This window comes from Antennarius striatus, chromosome 13, assembly GCF_040054535.1.
Source record: "Antennarius striatus isolate MH-2024 chromosome 13, ASM4005453v1, whole genome shotgun sequence".
NCBI lineage: Eukaryota > Metazoa > Chordata > Actinopteri > Lophiiformes > Antennariidae > Antennarius > Antennarius striatus.
The window spans coordinates 5,862,035-5,883,714 of record NC_090788.1 but is presented as its reverse complement, the minus strand read 5'-3'; the positions used below and the strand labels follow the sequence as shown (position 1 = coordinate 5,883,714).

Here is a 21,680-nt window from a genome sequence, read left to right as displayed (position 1 = left end):
ATGCTGGATCTAGCCTCCCCCACATGAAGTCTTTGTGCCGTTAAAACCACTTGGATTGTTTTATAATAATGCAGACTTGTCAGAGCGGTGATCACAGTTTCAGTCGGATCTTTCTCCAGTGCTGCGTTATGTTTGGGTTTTACTTTAAAAGACCATGCAGTACCTAAAAAAAGCATAATAAATGTTCTCTCCACCCACCTACAACAGTTCCTGTGGTAATACCGGGGTGTGGTCGGACCACGAGTCTCAGTTTACCATTTGCCACAAACTGAAGCCTGTTTCAACCAGAACCAGAGTGCAGTACGCGCACTGCCCACATTCTCCACAGACTTCGACATGCCATACGATGTGGGATCCAAATCGGACCAGACTGGCACAGCATGAAATTGGGACCCCGCTGCAAAATGATCTGCCCTCACATTGAGAAGTGTTTCTGTCACACGGCCTAGCATTGTTAGTGTTGGTAGTTGTTGTTTGTCACTTTTAATTTTAAAACTTAATTTCAATGATTTAGGCATTTGTTAGGCCACGCTGCAGTGCACAGACATTTCAGTAAAGCGGCACAAGCAATCACCTTTATATGGTTATGGTTTATAACTGAAGAAAGTAAAGCAATAATTGTGTTTCATTTCATTCACAAACTACAACCACACATGGTCCCAGGTTGAATAAGATGTCTTAAGAATGCTGTTTATACACCTGCATTTCTAACAACAACATTTTAGGCTGTGATAATTGTAGAAATCATCACCTCTATTCAGACAGGACTTGGCAAATTGGTCTCAGCACCACATGATGAAGAGCTGTTCCTCCTTCTCAAGTTTCTAGATATTTTCTCTTTCATGGTGTCCTGAAAAAACCTGGAGGAGAAAAACATGCACATCACTGAGACACCATTCCTCTCTTCCTCCTCATTTAAGAGAGAGAGAAAGAGTCAACAGCTCACACAGCAGAGCAGTTGGCAGCCTGCATTACTTCCTCATCCTGCTGCTGTTTTTGGGCAGTCTGCCGTTGCTCCTGACCCTTCATTTTCCACCTCAGACTTTCCCTTAAAGACTTCAGCAAAGGACGAGTGTTTTGGTCGGCTGTGCTTCAGGGTTCTCGGGCAGGGATTAGTCTTTAGGATTGCATCCAGAATCAAACAAGTGAGTCAACTTCACCACTCTTATTTGTCTTTTACATTTCTTCTGATACAGATCTGTCATTGCCCTTTTTCTCATTACCTTGTGCACTCAGGTGGCTTTGGAATATGTTAGCCATTATCTTCTTATTTTACCAGTTTTGTATGGACCATGGAGTTTATTTTGGATATGTGTGTTTGGTTACTGTTAGGTTGGGATAGGAAAGTTTGAAATTGGAAAAACTGGAGTCATTTTATACAACAAGTAAGGGAGAAAGTGGACGAGAACATCTGCTGCAGATATTTTCGCCAGGTTTCTCACATTTCTGTAAACCACTGAAAGTATAATCCTGCATGTGAAATGAGGTTTGAACTAAAGTTTACAGCATCGTTAGATGGAATATTTTAGTGCAAAGGTTGAAAAGAAGCTGTATTTAGATTCATGCTATCTATGCAGTATGTTATATTTATGTTCGCGTTAGGGGGAGGGGGGGTGCCACCTCTTCATCAATGACAGTGACAGGATGTTGATTGTCATGCGGAGCTCCGATGACAGGATGCATTTCATTTCGTATTGACTCAACATCCTCCACAAATGTAAACCTAACCTTTGAGGTCCAGTGCACAGGATCCATCCTGCACTGAAACAGGGCAACCCTCGTGTAAGGTTAGAGAGTGGTCAAGATTGGTTAGCTAGCCTGTCTTCTGGCAATGTGAGGCCATTTGTGGTTGTGGACTGAATTCTTCCAGGGAATGTGTACATGTAAGATGTATTTCTTCTGTAACCCATATAGCAGTGGATTTGTAAGGAGTAATTATTGGTTTTGTTTGAACATCTATCCTTATTTTGTTAAGCATCAGTTCTATTACAGGGTGCAACAAATGATTATAAACGTTAGTGTTTTCCAGTAAAATGTAAATGATACTTAAATACAAGTCTAAAATTCTGGGTATGTGTTGTCATAGCCTTTTATGTATGATACTGTAGCTATTTCAATAAAGGAACTAGTGTGTAGCAATCTCTCATTTAATTCAACTAATGTGTTGAAGGTATTTTTCAGTGTTATTTTATTGCATTAAATGAGAATATTGATCTTCCTTGTACAATGAAAGCACATTATCCTCTCCCTCAGGGTTGTGTTAGACCCGTGTGTGAGAGATTTTGTCATCCAGGATCAGGCTTAACTCCCAACGATTTGTCGTTATCTCTTTTCAGCACCTCATTCCAACAACAACTGTCAGAAATACCCTGAAAAACGCTTCTATCCCTGTGTCCCAATTTCAGCCTTTACATTAATCTTGTTTTTGGAAGTAATTAAGGCAGATGACAACCCATTACTTATAGTTGTGGTGGCTGCAGATTATAATTCATTTTCCAATTTTAGTATTGCCTTTAAGGCACTTCTCATATTTGGCTTTTTAGCATTCATGTGTTGGCCACAGTTTCCTTATCCAACATCTTTTGCAGTGAGTATCCAAGCCAGTAAATGTCTGTCATCTTTTTCTGGTGGTTACCCAACTCACATTATGTCTGAACACTTATTTTAAGGTTATATAATAAAACTCTGTCAAAGGCATTTTGGGTTCCTAACTAGGCCACTGCAGGGTAAGTGGGACACACATCTGTCTCCTGAGAATCATATTTCTGCAGAGGAACAGGGAGAGGTCGTTTCAAAGTTCATCAAGGGTCTGAAGAATGTAGAAGCAAACTGTACCTGATTTCAAATGCCTTACAGGGTTTGTTTGTTTGTTTGTTTGTTTGTTTGTTTTTTCAATTTAATTTGCCTGAATTTACTCTTTTGACAAAATGTTTCACTGTTGCAGAGTCCTTTCCTCTTTAAAAAAAGAAAGTCATATAACCCCCAGAGGGAACATCCACAATTCGGTTGCACTTCCTCATCTAACCCACTGAGACCAGAGCAGACTGAAGCAGGTTGAGTGTCGAGCTTCTGACTGAGTGGAAGTAAAAGTAATCTTATACTCACAATGTAATCTTGAGGGATTTTAGCCCTGGTAATTGAGGTGTTAACCTACTAGAGCAGGCAGAAGATGGTCACAGGATCTTGTTTAGAGAGGTTTCAGGATCATATGATGTGCCAGTAGGGAGACACATGCTCTGCATACAGTGTGTTATTGATGAGGTCAGCCCTGAAGCACTTACACATGAGATGGCGAATGTACTATAAGTACTGTAAGTTCCCAATACTCTTAGTACCATCATAGTATTATTTGTTAAACTGCTGATACAGGTGACCTGCTTAGAAATCATGAGTGGTTATAACTGAGCATTTTAAAATTATTAATTGCTAATTTTTATAGCAGATGGGAAGAAGTGGTCTCTTTGCTCATTTCCATACTTTTCAAGCAGATGGGTGTCCTCCATTAACAGGAAGAGTCATGTTACCATGTGATCAATGAGTCAGCCATCAATTGGGAACTGCAGAGCTCTTTACCAGTATGCACTCTGTTTAGGGAAGTGCACTCTTTCCTCATTTCCTGCAGCTACTCTTAGAGTACATTCCCTTCTGGAGAAGAAATGCACACCTCCAAACACAACCACATGCTGTGGGAGAGGGAAATATAATTCTGTTGTGCTGTTTTTTAAATGCGAAGGAATGGCATTTGGGGCTATAGGAAAGGAAGGGGCTGAAACTTAAGCTCTTGGCCAACATTTTTGTTAATATTATGATTAAAATGATATATTAAATCCAATATTCAGTTTGTTAATATTATGATTAAAATGATACACTAAATCAAATATTCAGTATCTGTCAGATACTCATGAACTCATAATCATAGAATAACTCTGATGACAGCAGTTCCTGCTTTAGGGAAAGCTGATGTTAATCATTCGTCAGTTGAACAGGTATGCAGATGCAGCCTCAAGATGTGTTAAGATAAATATTGATAACAAAAGTAGTGTAGGGTGCAAACTACGGTCTAATAGACCTGCTGAAACAGCACATAATTTAACACAGCCATCACAACTGAGAATCTGTTTTGGAACTGCCGACTTGCTCCGGTTGAGCTGCACTGCAGTAAATCTAAAGTTTAATCCCTATTTTTCTTGGTAAGGATTCAAGCGTCTGTTATACAACACTTAATTCTTTTTCTCGAACTCTCCCAGCTTTGTTTACTGACGCCCAGCCATGATGAGAACTGGCCCCACCAAGGTGGGGCTGCCCAAACCTGGACTCCAAGAACGGTCCAAACAGACCTCCATGGTTCCCTCCTCCTCCTCCTCCTCCTCCTCCACCATCTCCTCAGCCATGAAGACCTCGAGATCCTCCAGCATGCTGGTCTCAGAGCAGCGCCTCAGCAGGGTGAGTCACTTTACACTAAACCACATTATTCTACGTAATTAGACCTTTATTATTGACACTAATGGTGGAAGTGTGTCCAGCTGAAAAGAGCCAGCAGTGATGATGCCTTGTCAAAGCCCGCTCTGGGGCCTGCTGCGTCTGGATCCAGAATGAGGAAGACAGTGACCACTGGAGCCATATCAGAGCTCGCTGAGGCTCGCCCTCGCAACCTGTCAGGTAAAGACCAACCTCTCTGGAATGTATTTTGCTTGTGAACTGTGTTTAAGGTCAGAGATAAGTAGTGGAACTTGTCTGTTGTGACCACTAGAGGGGAGCAGCACATCATAGAAGCTGCCTGCTGCAGCTCCAGATGCTGGTTCCTGATGTAGAGAGAGTTTCTCTTCTTCAGCACTTTACTTTTATTTTTTCTTGTTTGGTGTTGAAATGCACATTTGGTTTCATGGTACTGTGTTAAAGCTGAATGAAATGTGCAATTTTTTTAGAAGAATACAATGGATTATATAATTAAATGCAAAAAAAACTGGGCTGGATGGAATTAGATTTAGCCACATTTTTAGCATCATTAAAAATACATACCGGTTATATAGAGATGCATCAACCTTTAGGGCCCACATAACAGAAACACTTGAAATGAAAAAAGAAGAATCTGCTTCCATCCGTGTTAGCTTCTGTCTTTGATCCCTGAGCTGATCTACTGCTGAATGATTATAGTTTTATTTATTTTAATGTACTAGATCAAGAATAGCACCAGCAGCATATCAAGAGGCGTAATTAAGGTTTAACCTTTATAGCCCTGGTGTTGCAGGTGAATGTCAGAATAACTTGTATTACATGTCAGACTTATTATTAATGTTCACCTGTTAATGATCTGAAATTGAATTTCATTTACAATTTCAATTCAGTTCATCAGTTGTCTGAAAATGCTCTTTATTTTTAATATATAGCACATCTCTCCTTGTATTTATAAGTTGTGTATCAGTGCTGAGTGTATAAATAAGGCAAAGTACAAATAAACCAGAAACCGTACTAGAAGCACAAAGTAACTGGGGATTTGTTTGAATTAATTTTGTTCCCACTGTGAGGGAGGTAGCTGTGTTTGCTTATGGTAGGGTGTCCTCACATTATGTAGACGCTTTACCCCTAATGAAATTCTTCAAACGGTTTCTGTGCTGAAGCGGAGATAATTGAATTCTACTTGACAAAAGACTCAAGAGGAGCTGAGAAACTGTGGCCAAGTGAGGCTCTTGGTTTTTAAAGGCAATTAAACCATCATCAGGTTTCCTTGGACCTGGACTCTGATTAACCAATCTTTAGTATTTTAGATGAGAGCAAGGACAAGAACAGATCCCAGTTTGTGTTCAGGGTGAATCGCATTTCATTTAGTGCCTCTGGCCTTTTCTTTGCCGGCATTGCTCTGTTTATCTAACTGAAGCTGAGGACTCATACTTATTCATCTTAAAGAAAATATCTTAAAATGAGTGCAGAGTTGTGATTCTGTTATTGCATCAGCAACATACTGAGCTCATTTTGCCTTCTGGGCGCTGATTTTAACAGGCTGTTTGCCATCACTGCATGAGCAAAATCTGTCAAAAGGAGTATCTTTTTTTCCCTTACAACATGTTATCCTCTGTATTTTCACTACAAATCATTCAACCGAAATGGTGTGACCCACAGAAGAACTATTGATGATATCATCTCATCAAGAATATTCCATCTGAATAATCCTTATGAACTTCCAGCTCTTGTGTTTCATGATGTACACATTTCTCTGGAAATACCTCAAACCTACTATTTGGCATCTTGTGTTCTTGTTTATAACTGTAGGACTAAGTCGGATCATTCGCACAGCGTGCTCTTGCTATTGGGTAAACTGTATTTCTCTGCACCTGGGCTGGGGTTATGCTGCAGTACATGCATGTCAGATCTCATGAAGACAGACAATGACTGGATTTTTCAAACAGGACTCAAAAATTAAGATAATCAGTGAGTGGAAAATGTAATGCGACGTCTGAAAGAGGTTAGATTTTTAACCATGCATGCTTGTTCAGCCCGCTATTTTCAGTTCTTAGTCAACAAGTCTGACTTGAAATTTTTTGCTGAAATAGCCACATTGGGTATTTGTGATTTGACTTGAATCCCTACCATGATTTGAATATAGATTGGGGTGTTGATCTGTGGTATTTTAACTTATTGATGTTGAGACAAGTGGTTTTTTTTATTGATATGGAAGAGAAGTATCCGAGGCCAAACCTCTTCTGGATTGAAAAGTAAGAAGTAAGAAGTAACAAGTAGCTTTTTAAAATAATATGAAACGTATTCCCTGGAAATCTGAGATGTATCATTGGGCTTTTCTTGTTGATAGTGTTGCCAATCATTGTTGTCAGGTTGGTCATCAACATCTGATTTTTTCCTAGTTAATATTTGACATGATGCACTGAAGGACAGAAGCTATCAACAGGCACTGGGCCCTCTTGAACACTGCAGCAGAGCTGTCATCATGTCTGCCAGACAGTAATTGAGTCATCTCTCACATTTTTTGTGGGGAGACTATTGATGGAGTCCTCACTGAACATTCAAAGCACACCTTACTGGAGTTACCTGGAGTCCAGTCATGATATGATGCCTCCTTTTTCTGTGCGGTGGTTTAGTTTTTGCTTGAATTGTAATTCTGCCCACAGAACTCTTCTGATTAAATGTAGGAATGATTGCATGTTAAGACACCGCATCATTCGTTTCTTCATAATTGAGTCATATGCCCCTGAGAAACTAAAGCAGGCATGAGGGATTTTTTTTTTTGCTAATCGGTGTTTTGAAGATACTGCGAGTCTGATCTGTGCCTTCAGTCATGAAGCTGGGTGATGGTGCCCTCTTTACCAAGACGAGATCAAACAAAAAGCTATTTTTAGCTTCATTTTTGACAATATTTTCACAGCACTGCATCTTTGATTCCGGCAAGATGTTCATGTTGCAGTTGTAGGCTTTGAACTACACTGGACAGATCTCTCTGTAACCACAATGCTTACATGGTAAAAGATTTTTGTCCTTCCTGAGACTCATGAGCGGCATCGGTTACTGGGGTCTGCCCCCCACCCTCACAGCGTGGCCTACTGTTAAGTGAAAAATGTTGTTTTTGCTAATGGATTCTTGCTTCTGTCCCAGTTGGCACTTAAAAAACTCTACCTGACAGCACGTCAGACACCGGGTTTAGAAACCAGCCTCTTCCTAATGATTTATTTAAAATAACTCATCAATAATTTAGCAAAGCTTTCATTTTCGGGGGTGTCCCTTGTGGAGCAGAGAAAAGAGACAGAAGGATATAAGATCGTCCTTCTCTATGAGTAACAAGCCTGCCAGCAGTGACTGCGGGACATAACTTTACAAATGGAAGCTTCTTTGTCAGGCGCTGTCTTGCACGTCTGATCGGTTGATGTTCTCACATTGATTTTTAATATTTGTGTGAAAGAGAATTTGTAAGACTTGGGCTTCTTTTTTCAGTGTCATTGTCACTCTTAAATTTTCCTGCACTTCTTCAGCATTATTGCTGCTTAAAGGAGCATCGGACACAGTTTACCACCCATCAAGGGTATCTACACTACCAGATGCAGGGCAAGAGCCAGCTGTATCCTCAGTCATCCATCAACCCTGCAAATAGGCTTTTCAAAAGTGAATTATGTGGATAGACTTAGCTTTACTTCTTTAATTATAACAAGTTGCTAATTTGAAACTGACCCCTGCTGGTAGATGATTGAAATGAGACTTCTGTCCAAATTAATGGCCATATACAAGATACTGCCAATCACCAGATGGACTTTGACTTCCTATTCCCAATTGATCAGCTCCTATCATTTCCTAATCTTAATAGCTCACTGCAGGTAGAGAGAGAAGACAGGTGGCTGGATGCAGTTGTCACTTCCCCTTCGTTAACAGTGAAGGATGAGCAGAGGAGCTGAGGTGTGCTGGATTCCAATAGAACCAGAGTGTTTGTAGATTTTTACTCTGCGCAACTCTGTCTCCAGACTAGTAGCTTGGCATCCTAACAGGACCTTGACTGTCTGTGTTTCATAATTTGGAGGGCAGGAGGAGAGACAGGTAAGGTCCTTGATCTCCTCATATCTGTCAGATGAATTAATCAAACGTTCTTCAGTCCACCGGGACGCCTTAGCCTGTATAAGCACTCACCCATGACAGACACACACTGACAAGAGCAGCAGAAAGATAAAGCAAATGTTAATGCACAACTATATGTGCAAAATCACCCAAACCTTTACATCTTATTTCTCTCACACTGCTCTGTCCAAGTCTAAAAGCACAATTCTCTACAGTATGAAACATGATGGCGTACACCTGTTTATTATGCATAATATACAAAGGATCATGCTGAGCAGGAGTGGCTCTACTTTGTCTCACAACAGTGTGTCTAAAGTGTTTGAATCCACTTTGTATCCCTGCATCCGGGTTCAGCTCAGATGTAAACGCACCCACCACTTTTGGGTTTCTTACCAGAGTTTTGGCACTGAGATTGAAATTCCTGTCTTGAGAAACTTGTGACCTAGAGAAGTCCCCCTGACGATGCAAGTCGGAGAGCGATGGTCTTGCCAGCTCTTAAAAGGGGGCCTATTTGGCCCATAGAGACGGACATCCTGCGGAGACAAGAACATTCTTAGCTGGATTAGAGGTGTGTTTGTTTACCAAGGTGAATGTGCTGTTCCAAGATGAGGAGAAAGGAAGAGGTAACAGCAGATTTTCCGACATTCATGTGTTCTGAAAAGGCTTGGAAGCAGGTAAACACAGTTCAAAGAGATGAATATTCTGCCTGTCGTGGGCAGAATCAGGCAGTAAATCAGGCTGTTCTTACTGGAAAATGTTCGGAAATTTTTCTCTCTGATTATTCTTGTAATATTAACCAAAAAGTAATGTACGACTGCTGTCCATGCTAACTTAATTTTATTTTGCAGTACAGAAGGATGCAGAACAAACATTTATTAATCCATGGTTCTTAAACTTTGGTACAGAATCTGTTGTAGTTTGAAAATTATGACAAGCCCTTTCTTCCATCGCCTCGCTTTCTTTTAATGTGGCCTCTGCCATCATGAATATTTAACATGTGCATGCAGACAGCGTAAATGAGAAATGACAGAAAAAAAACAAGCCTTCCTTTCACTAGCTGCGCACAATCCCATCAAAACCAGCACCACCCCCAGTCTTTACACGCATATATGCACAAACGCATGTTATTGTTCCCTGCTGAGTGTGCTGTCAAGAGAATCGTTCGGCGAGCCCTGGGATGGCAGCTTATCCCCGAGACCAGAATCTTCTTTCCTCATTTTCAGTTGACTTTTGCTGAGTTGTTCCTGCTCCTGCCTCGATTTCATTTCCTCTCACTCAACCTTCTCTCTTTCTCTCTCATATCAACTGGCAATGGTGAAAGTAAACTATCTGGCAGTAGTGAGAGGAGGTGTGTCAATCTGTGTGCGTGGCCCGCAAAACCACTCCCCCTCTGAGCAGATTCCAGTCATCACAGCGGTAATGAAGTGCACACAACGTTGCCTACCCACCCGCCTGCCACCGTGACATACTGTCACCATTCTGGAGGACACGCACTCTCGCACACATTCACACACACACACAGGACACACAGCCTGCCTGCTCGCCACATGCAGACACACACACACACACACTCTACTCAGTCCAGGAAGGAGTGCAGAGGAGACGAGACTAACAGGAGGAAAGAATACGAAGAATTTTAGCTCTCTAATGGTTTCCTCTGTGTGGATTGCTCTGGTTGTGAGTGCCGAATAGAGGCAACAAGCCCGACACTCACACACAGACACACATCTCTCCCACAGCCACGGACTCTTCTATCCGTCCACCTCTGTGTGGAGAGAGGGAGTCGCAGATTCAACCAAGATGGGGAACCAGTCGGGGAGACAGGAGGAAACAGAGTCAGGTCTGCTTCTGCTGTGGTTTCCCTCAGCATCGCTTACAGTTCTTTATCTGCATCTGTCTGTCTCTGCTCATCTAAAAGGAAAATACATACGTCTGGCCGAATACACTAAATATGAGCTAATCCTCTGTCATGTCAGATCTGAGTGCGTCTCTGAAATGACAATGTACTGAGTAATGAGTACTGACTCAGATGCGCACCAATAACACACTGAGTGAAATGCCCTGGAGTAAGAGACGCTCTTTGGACGGGTTAGAAATTTTGTTGTCTTGTGCTGTTATTTGTGTGAGCACGTTCAGAATTTTTATGTGTGTATTTGCAGAGCTGGTATGCTACGTGTCTGTGTCCAGTCAGTACAGGTCTGTGTGGGTTTATATGTTTATGTGTTCATGCACCTGTGTGTAGACATTGGGATGTGGGTAAAGGGAAAGTGCTGAATGAGATTTTCCTGACAGTAAGCATGAGGGAACTTGCCAGAGGAGATGGTATCACCCGTCTCATGCTCACATCTCCACACTGCCCCGAGCTCTCCGCTCCTCAGTCAGACTTTCATTTCAAAGTCCTTCTGAAATGTTGGCAGCATCAACTTCATGCTAACCAAAAGACGAAAGACGGCTGTGCTTTTCCATGTAGTTGCGACCGCTGATTTTCTTTAACAAATCCACCATTTGCATTTTAATACATGCACTTGTGTATGAGCCTCTTTCTTTTTGCTCATATATATTGTATATTCATCCTATCTTCATCCTGTCTTTATCTGGACATGCATACTAACAATACAGTGAAGTATTATATCAGTAGTGGGTGTAAAGCTGCTTCATTTCATAGCAGTAGCTGGTGCTGCTTCAAGATAGAGCACAGAAGGCTCAGATTGGAAAGTAATGGTAGCAAGCTGCTGCATGCTTGAAAAGATTAGCTCTCAGTTTCCCCTACAGTTTATGCTTTTTCGCTAACACACACGGTCTGCGGTGCAAACTTAATACATTATTATTACACAAAACAAAATATGTGTTTATTCCAAAAGCAGGCACAAAGGAGGTTGCTATTATCATATTTGATCTTGCTAAATATTCACAGTTTACTAAATAAAATTATGCTGTTTGTTGGTAAGTACTACTTTTGATATGAAATAGTTGTGAGACTGGATCACATGCATGTGATATATGGTGGCCTTAAAATGAGACGGAGCAAAATGTTAGCTCAGCCAGTGAAAGAATGCCATCATAGTCCCACCACACAATAAATCACGTTCCTCAGTCTGTGATCGGTATTTAAACTCTGTTTGGTGCAGCACTTCGTGAGCCAACCCAAACTTCCATTATGAGATGACGACGTCAGCTCTATTGTTAATTAATTGACTTGTTATTGCTTTAAATCAACTCTCTCTCTCTTTTGTCTGAAGAGCTTCTGTAGTAAATGAGAGCTGATTATAATATTGCCTTGAATTGAGGCAGGGTTAATTTGTTCTTTGAACTAAAGTAGTGGACAAAGACTAGAGGTTGCGTTCTCCATGGCCAGCTGAGGTCTGTCAGAGTGTGAGCTGGGAAAAGCAACAGTTGTGGTGCTGGAAGAAGGGATAGAAATGTGGGAATGGGAGGAACTCATTCAGATTTGAATGATGGTGCTATCTCTATGGTGGCAGACTAAGGAGTTAGCTGTCTGCTGCGGCGATAAGGAGGCTGTTATCAGAACCGAATTACACTGAGGACTACTTCACCGAGCCTTCCTGTCTCCCTGCAAGCTCACCAAAAGACTAGCAGAGACCAGGGGCTGCAGTCAATATGTTGCCGGCCGTTGATGAATCATCAGCAAAAGAACAATAACAGTGAGTCTATTTTCAGGGGGTTGACCCATTTGGACTGAGAACTAAAGGACAGATAAAACATGTTTGCGTAGTGAGGTAAAATAGATTGCTGGGACTTTCACATGATTCAAAAGGGGAAGTATTACATGCTTGTGGTTTCTCCAGAAGTCTGATCAGGATGCTTGAAGGTAGCTGTAATGTTTATATACTGAGTGGAGGGGATGTAGCAGTTGACGTGTTGTCATTGGATCCATTATTATCTTGTTGATTATAGAAGAGATATAAATGGATATAAAATATATCATCTTTCAAATTTCCACCTCATGATTGCATAATTCAATTGATTTAAGAAAATTTCTTTATTTTTATATACAGTATTATATATTTAAAAATGTAAAAAAACTGATACTCAACTTCAGATTAATTCCACTTTTGAATATAGAAATACAGTATGTAAATATTTTGCCTATTTTCCTTGAAAAAGTAATCGCATCAGTGCAGGGAGGGACGACGAATGCCTCTGCAAGTCTAATTGGTATTTTTAGTCTTGTGGTCTCTCAAAACATCACAATCCCATCACTGTTAAAGTCGAACAACAGAAGACAAGTGTAAACCACACTCATCTGCCTGCTAGTCATCCAGTAAGATCTGTATCCATCTATCATCGAATATGTTTTTTCATATCAGTGATGTCCTGGCAGTCAAATATATCACAGTAATTGAAATAAAATGTTGGTGTAACCTAGTTCCACTTGCATGATGTTAGTGCTGATTTGTGGGTACGTTTGATTTCATAGTGAGCAACAAGACAAATTAAAAAAAATGGAATCGTTTTTTAATGTTTTTCCATCTCTGACAGCTAATTGACGTAGAGCAGGGATTCTACTCGAGGAAGCAGGTTTTGTCCTACGTGTGATAGCTGGGACATTGTGCGGAAGTTACATCAGTCATACTTTCCAATGACAGTGAGATGTTGGCACAGTAAGTACACTGGCAATACGGTACCACAGTGTTTGCATAGGGAGGTGCGTGTGTGTGTGTGTGTGTGTGTGTGTGTGTGTGTGTGTGTGCGTGCGTGTGTGTGCGTGTGCGTGTGTGTGTGTGTGTTTAAAAAGCCCATCTGTGGGCCTGTAAATAACAAAAAGGACATCAATGTTGATATAAAATAACTTTCCCTTTAGGTCATACGCATTAATCATTCATGTGACAACAGCGAATAAAGGATATATTAATTTGACACCCTTAACATACTGGATCTGAGATGCAAGTTGGGCTCTGATGTTTCTCCATCAGCAGCTGACTGTTATCGTGGCCTTCCTGTGGATGGAGGTCCTGCTGTCTGTCATTCAACACTGGCTTTGCCTGCATAACAACAGCTTCAAAAGACAGAACCAATTGATTCTGTCTTGGTCCAGTAAGGAAGTGGTACAACCAGAATCTGTTAACACATAATACCATTAACACACAATACTTGGCGTCGACGTTAGCTGTGACTCCTTGTGGGCTGCACAGAGTAGTGAATCTGATAAAATGTTATGAACTCTCAAGATGGCTTGAATTTAAAATTATTAAATTATATAAGGGTTTGTAATGTGACTTTATGTAGAGTTGGTTGTTTCTGTTGTTTATGTCTTTAGCTGAGGTCACTGGAAAGTGTTGCTTCAAATTAAAGGATAATGATGTCTCTTTTTTTTGCCAGTACCTGTTTGCAGCTTATTCTTTCCATCATGCTACAAACCCCTCATACATCCTGAGTCTTGAGGCATTTACATTGTATGTAATGGTAGCATGGAAATCATCAGAAGCTTAAAAGTCAGTTTAGAATGCTCATTACAACTTGTTAGGAGTCACACACACTGATCCTTTAAGCCTGCAATCATGTTTCCATCAGTCAGTCCTGTGTTAAACTGTTTTCCACTCAGAGCATGAAGACATTTCTCTCTCAGTCGGGCTGCTTCTGGTCTTTGCTGTCGGGTGTCTCTGTTGTAAATCAGATCAGATCCCCCTTGAGGATGCTCTGTGAAATGTTTTTGAATGCAAGTCAGTTAAACCGACTGAATCAAAACGATTAAATGAGCCAAAGAACACAGGTGTCTCTGTGTGACATGCCAGCTCTCCCGCTGAATCAGACTGGGCTACAGAGGAAGTTCAGATCTGTTCACTTTCCAGCAGACACAGGCTTCTCAGCTTCAATACGCCACAGAGTCCTGCGTATAGTATGTCTTTTCTTCCAGGCAGGGTGGAAGGTTTATCCAGTCAGCTGGGGGCATAATTGTTTAACATACCACCCACTGACAAAAGAGGCTCATCAGTGGCTTCAGTCTCAGAGTCTGTGAGGGTCTTTCACTCCCCCCTCTGCAAGCAAAGGAAGCTGAAAATAATGATTTTCAGAAGGCCCTGTGTTGGCTAATAAATAGTTCTTTCTATCCAGTGTCAGTCACGTCAAGCAATGATTTTTTTTTGTGCTATTTTGAGTGTGGAGTCAATCCAATTACAATAACTTCTTTTGTTTATAAGTAGGTAAAAGTATTTATTTTCGCTGTAAGTGATTTATTACAATGGAATGGGAACAGACAGAAGAATTTTGGTATTAACTTACTGTTTGGGTTGCCATTTTCTGACATCACGTCCATTGCATGAAAAGATGTCAGCTCCATAGTAGTTCGGTTGTTCGAAAGTTGTTTATGCCATGCCAGATATTCAGCGATGCAGTCGTGACTCTCTCTGACCAATTTTTTTTTTTACATTAACGTTTTGTCACTGTTGTTGTCGGGAGCTCCCTAGTTAGAGGATAAGATTGTATCCCGGTGTCTGGCTGGGAGTGGCCTGCTGACCTGTTTGATGCCCGTCAGTTGGACAACAGGAAGGCCAGATATACAGACTGTATTTTTTGTTTCTCGACTCCACTTCCACCAGACTGAAAAACTGCACACCAGATTTCCTGGAGCATAAACGGGAAGACGGAGGACCAGCAACGGGAAATTCCCATTCAAGGCTTGTTTGCAGGATTAACAAAGCCGATATGTCACCTCAGGTGCCAACACTCTGATGCTCGACCACCTGCAGTCATTCATTCTTCATGGCTCCTCACCCATGACCCTCCTCTTAACTAAAACGAAGACTCCCTGCACGTTGCTCACTATGCACACTCACCTCTTGGCACGTGGTCAGACTGGCTGAAGTTAACTGGCTGGCGTTGGACCATGTCCAACCACACAGCTCCTGCTAACACTTTAGAGCTTATCTTCATTAAAAAGAAAGAAGCCAACACGGTGCATTACTCTGATCAAGGAGCCGACTTCCCATGAGATAACTGAAAGCCTCTGTAATTCATTTTTAGTTAACATAAACATTTCAAATGCTTCGTTGTGACATTCAGATCTTTTTAGAAGTCTGCAGGAAGTACATTTTTATAGGTACAGTCAAACAACGGTCATGAAAAACTATTTATCCACACTATTAAAATATATAGACGTTTCTTTACCATCTAGAGGGAGGGATATAAAACAGTTCATGACACATTGATATAGAAGTACTTATTGTACACAGTGTGATGGTAAACCTGAGTCAGTGTGTTTCATAAAATGTCAATATAACTTTGAATTTAAATTTCAAGAATAAAATTTTGAACTGAAACTTCAAAAAAAGAAAATATATTCAAAGTAAAATTGACTGTAGAAAAATAAAAATTTTGATATGGTAGCGGGATTCTTTTGAATAGTACTTCTATGAAGGTTTTTTGTTTGCTTATTAGTTTTTATAATGTACAGATCCTGGAAATGAAAAAATGTAAATAATTTAAATAAACCAAAATAATTCCAGATTTAACTCACAATTAACTTTTACCTGAAAAACTTTTCCTACAATTATTTTTGTTCAGCATTGTATATTTCAAAACTGAGAATCAAAACATGAAATCTCAGCGTCAAGTTTGAGTTCTCACATAGAGAATTGAGAATGTTGGAGGAGAGGGTGTTGATTTGCACTCTGCTAACAGTAAGACCTCGTCTCTTTAGAAAACATGAGGATAAATCCCTTGCAGAGACGGAAAGCTCAGTGAATCATTTATGTGCATTCCACTCCTTTCCATTGATTTACTGCTTCTGCAGATAATAATAAATGGTCCTGGACCTGAGTCGACCCGCACTGAAGACAACAGTAAATTAAGATGAAGATTTGATAGATAGATGTGAATATTCTACAAACTAAGCTATATTACGATTGAACCAAATTTAAGGTGTTAGTGTCATAATTACCACATAATTTTGTGGTTTTATCTTGCTTTATAAAATTACCGTACTCACTAATGTTTCTAATGGGATGAATACAATATATCACACAAACCTTTTGACGGGGTGGAAAGTTCTTTAAACCCACCTGAGAAAGAGTATGGTGTCACAAAAAATTGATGGTCCTGTGTTTGGGTTGTTGTTTTTTTGTTTACTACTTTATATTTTGTCATAATTGTTGTCTTTGGCTTAAACTAATTATTTTTATCCATTTTGGATGGTCTTTTTTTCCCTGTGTATTCATCAGATAAGAAATCAAACTGAATGAGGAAAAAAAGGTCCAATATAAATTGCGGCAGTACTCTGCCATGTTTTATTGCATTTTTGGATAGGAAGTCTGATGGAGTAGTGAAGTTTACATATTTTAGAGGAATTTAGCTGTTTTGTTTCATAGGGAAAATTGTTTATCTTTCTTCACTTGTTCTTAAACAAATGAAAGGTATTATTTTTTGTGTGAGGTTACTTGTTGTACCATAGGTGAAGAACTAGTTGTCAGTGGTGTTAGAGTCTTCTCCTGACCTCTTGCAGTGAGTTTAAGTGGGATCTAATCTCAGCTATTTGACTCCTGGCAGAGACGGGCCTTTTGTTGGCTCTGTCTTCGCTCATTCGCCTGAATCGACCACAATGAGTACAAATTGAAATCATTCACTATATGTAGCTGCTGTGTTGGCCTTGGAAACCACTGGGATGGTATTAATCTCCACTGTCAGCATGAAGAGATATTAACTTTATAAAACACTATTGTTTCTGTTCTAATATTGTTTTAATAAACAACACATACCAAATGTTGAAATTACATCTTTATAATCTTTCTCTATGGGGGTCTGTTGCTTCATACGTATATAAACAAAATATAATCATAGTGTTCAGAAAGAGGCGTTTTATTCTGAGATTTTAAAAAAATGTTGGTGATTCGGAATGAAAATGTAACTGACTGCACTACATTGAATGTGAAGCATTGATTTCAGAGTTTCTCCTACTATCTGACTCCATTCTATTGTCGGTTTCAGTCTTCGTTTGGATCATGTTATCGTGCATGCGCTGACTCCTGGCATTGAGACTGGTGTCATTTCTCTGTCCACATTAAGCAGCTGTGGTGATGTCATGGTTAAAGAGGTGGGCGATCTAAAGATGAGTGAGTTCATATGCTCCATCTGGGTTTTATTCACCAAGAGCAAGAGGAAAACAGAATATGAAAGAACAGCAAATGAAAGGCTCTCCCACTCCTGGCATCACTCATCGTCATGGGAATGGATTGATCATATTCACATTGGGTTCTTCACTCTCACCAACAAGGACCGATTGTCCCTCTCTTTATTACCGCCTATGATGGAGCTAAGGCAACTGCTCATAAAGTAGATGTGAGCAGTTTGGTTGTCCTGCCCTAATTGTCCATTTTTGTGCATAGTAAATATGATTTAATCTTAACATTTTTCTTGTGACAAAACATAACCTAGCAGTGCGTGCTGCCCTCATTCTGTCAGGGATTCATCCTTCTGTGAAGTGCAGAGAACTGTAGATTGGAGTGATTTTGTCAGTACAGGTCTGACCGGTAGCAAATATATATCTCATTGATTGAGACAAATCAGATTTGTTTGTGCAAATTTAAATAATAGCACTTCCTCAATCTATAGATGGGCTGATCTCACTGGGATGAATTTAAAATATTTACAGAAACAAATAAATCAATAATTTTAAGTTACTGGTGATAAAGTGAATGTAAGAAATATATATTCATGATTTTCTGTTTAAACCTTGGTTATGGTTTTACCCGTCTCTTGAAAGCACCTCAGTCCTTTAACCACAGCAGCAGCACTCTCAGGAAATGTTAAACGTTTGCCCCAGAATTTATTTTTAAAAAATTTATTTGGTTATTTATTTATTTTTGGATATTTTTAACCAATTTTGTCAGATCCTTCTGTCTTTCTGTTTCGTTTTGTTTTATTTTGTTTCTTCGTGAAGGGGATAGTCTATGCAAAGTGCCTATTAATGGCTGAGTGCTTAAAGAACTCACAGGGGCGTTGGATTTGCATTCCAAGCTAGGGCATTTGTTTATGTATTTTGTGTGATGTTGTCAGCATGAGAATGTGCTCAGTGTGTCTCTGCACACAGGCCAACTGTCTGGTCTTTCTGGGTTTGATGATGATGCGTGCATGTGATAGAAACAGGGCTGCCTCTGTCCATGCAATGCTGAAGCTGCTTTGTGCCAGAGTGCTCCACGTGCAGAGGGACTTTTGTCATCCTTTAAAACAAGAGCCCCCTTGTATCTGCATCGCTGCCGATGACCTGAAAACAATCAATAAAGCATTTTCAGGCGACATCCTGCTCACGCCTGGTATCTCTAAATACTCTTCATTTCTGAGAACGAGCTGGAAAGCTCTCGTACCAGCGACCCACGCAGACACCCTTTCAAATGCCTCAGTTAAGCTCTGCTCCAGCAATGAATGACTGCAGAAGCAACAGATAGACGTGCCTGGCAGATGCTCTGTTGTCCAAACAGAGGACAGTTTCTGAATAGGGTACAGTGACCATCATGATGAAACTGCTGAATAATACAAGTGTTTGAATGTGGCACACTGACCTTTTAATTAGCGTCCTTAACATTAGCAGTGTTCCAACATGTCAGGGTGCTGATTGGATTAGGCGAATCTTTTCGGTGCCAAGCCTCAATTTTTACTGAGAAGAGTTTTGTATTTCAAATTTAAGTTGATAATTTAATTTCCTGATTTGGAACTGGAATCTGGGTTGTGTTTGAATCATCGGAATGCATGCGGATTCTAAAATTAACCCAACATGTGATGTGATAATCTTTTTGCCTAGATCAGATATTGTTGTAGTATTTGCTTTTTATTTAACAATAGATTAATAATCTGTGTCTTCCACTTGTTCCCAGTAATATTTCTACATGTTAATTGGTAGCTTCATAGTTTGCAATTCAGGAAGCCTTTGTGATACAGGAGTCAGTCTGTCTATGTTCAAACAACTGTTTATTCAGCTAAAGAAGAGAAATGAAAAACTCTCCACACATTATCTTCACAACAATAGCTCTGTGGACAGACTACAGTGAATGGTGGTTTAATCTCTTTGAAACTGGATCTTCTTTTGTGTGATCTGTGATGCAGGTGCACAAGCAATCAAGAAGTCTGGCATCCCAACTCCGAGAGAAATCCCTTGTGCCATACCACGAGATCGCATTTCTCTCCGGGACCAGCTTAGAAGCAATTCTACTAAGAGGATGGTTTCTAGCGCCAGCACCTCCAGCCTCTCCACCCTGTCAAAGCAGACACGCAGTTCAACCAAATCCCGCGGCGAAGCAGAGGGCCAGGAAAAGGGGCTCCTCGAGTGCCAGGTCAAAGAACTGCTGGCTGAGGCCAAGGTTAAAGACTTGGAGATCAGCAATCTTAAGATGGAGCTGCAGCGTTGCAGAGGTAAAGCCTCCACCTCTTCCTCTTCACCTTCACCCAACTCTGTTTCATATCAAGAGCCAGCTGCAGATCAAGAGCCGGGACAGGTAATGGAGGCCCTTTTGCTGGTTGGAGAGCTACGGGAAAAGAATGGGAAGTTTCAGAGGGAGCTGGCAGCTCTGAGGGAGGAGAACCAGGTGCTGAAGGAAAAGCTTCTCCGCTTGGAGACCTCTCCTCTCTTTAGTACCAACACAAGTAACCCCTCAAAGCCTTTAGTGAACGGTTTTCCCTCAGATTCCAACTCTCCAGCTCCCCAACAGGACAGGATTTCTGCTACCAGCCCTCTCAAAACATCTGTCTCCTCCAGTTCGGACACCAACAAAGACTCACCATCTCCTGTCTTCTCTGAATTTGAGAAGATCTCGTCACGCTCGGAGTCCACAAGCAGCGGCGTCAGCAGGGAAGCCATCGCAGCGGTGCCAATAAGCAGTGCAGCAGGGCAAGATGTGTCAGTACAGAGCCTGACTGAACAGATTCACAAGATGGAAGAGAGCCACCACAGCACAGCTGAGGAGCTGCAGGCCACTCTGCAAGAGCTGGCCGATCAGCAACAAGTGGTGCAGGAGCTGACAGCTGAGAATGAGCGTCTGGCTGAGGAGAAACGCCTTCTCCAGACTTCACTTCAACAGCAAAGAGAGCGTCTGGAGATGCTGGTCCAGAAGAATGAGGCATTGGCCAGTCGGCTGCAGGAGCAAGTGCAAGCTCAGGCCCAGAGGGAGGAGGAGCTGGGTGGCCAAGGGCCCCGGCTGGCTGAACTGGAGCAGAGATACGCCGAGCTGGTCGAGAGCTCGCGCTTTGAACGGGAGAAGCTGGTGGATATCCAGCAGCAGCTAACAGGCAGCTTGAGAGCTCTGGAAGAAGAGCACCAGGGGGCCCAGAGTCAGGTGCACTGCCTCCAAGACGAGATGGACAGGCTGCAGGCCCAGCTGGGGAGGGAGCTGGAAGCCAGGGGTCAGACGGCTCAGGCTGCGCAGGAGCAGAGGGCGACAGCCGACTGCCTGAGACTGGAGAACAGCCGACTGAAGGCACAGGTGGACATCGAGAAGCAAAAAGTGTGTGAGCTGAAGGCCATGCAGAGTGCCTCTGACAGCACGGAGGTGCACAACTTGCTGAAGGCAGCTCATGCTGAGAAGGAAAGACAGGAGGTGGAGCTGACGGAGGCAAGGCAGAAGCTGCTCCAGGCCGAGTCTGAGAATGAGCATACGAGAGCAGTGCTATCCAAGGTAGGAGAGCTTCAAGGTCACAATCCAAAATCAGCTAGAGCCATTATGTACTAGGATTAATGCACCTCTGTGGGTCTGTTGATGAAAAACAACGTGTTTATGTTGTAAAGAAGAATATCTGGCGATGAAGTCAGTGTCACAAACATTTTGGGTGTGTGTTTGGGGTCATAACGTGTGGCATGTCTCTATCCAGAGATGGTATCATGGTTGGACAGACTGCTGTACCAACAGTAGGGTTGTACTTCACTGTGTGGCCGTCTGAGTCATGCTCCTGTCATGTGGGTGTGAGGCCACTCCATAACTCCCCTCACAAAAATCTGCATCTGTTACAGCCAAATGGTGTTGGTCCTGCAGAATTGCATCATGTGCTTATTTTAGTTCAGAGTTCTAGCAACAGTCGATAGCAACAGTCGTCATGGTACCCTGACCAGCCTCATTTTCCCACCGGCCAAACTTTCATTGTCACAAACAGTTAAGTTATTGTAGAGACAACAATGCATTGCGTATACACTT

The 21,680-nt window shown here is 41.4% G+C and overlaps 1 protein-coding gene across 11 annotated transcripts in view; it reads left to right on the top strand.

Moving 5' to 3' along the window:
* specc1 (sperm antigen with calponin homology and coiled-coil domains 1) overlaps positions 1–21,680 on the top strand; it is a 52,347-nt gene that overhangs the window by 6,915 nt on the left and 23,752 nt on the right. For 3 of the 11 annotated variants that reach the window (XM_068331895.1, XM_068331896.1, XM_068331897.1), the window contains 3 exons: positions 4,248–4,443; positions 4,515–4,659; positions 19,603–21,167. In XM_068331895.1, the coding sequence (XP_068187996.1) occupies positions 4,270–4,443; positions 4,515–4,659; positions 19,603–21,167 (1,884 nt within the window). In that variant the 5' untranslated portion in view covers positions 4,248–4,269. Of the gene's footprint in view, positions 1–938; positions 1,146–4,247; positions 4,444–4,514; positions 4,660–10,018; positions 10,391–12,081; positions 12,213–13,050; positions 13,173–18,476; positions 19,000–19,602; positions 21,168–21,680 lie in introns of those variants that run through there. The other 8 variants (XM_068331894.1, XM_068331899.1, XM_068331898.1 and 5 more) reach the window with 7 other exon arrangements.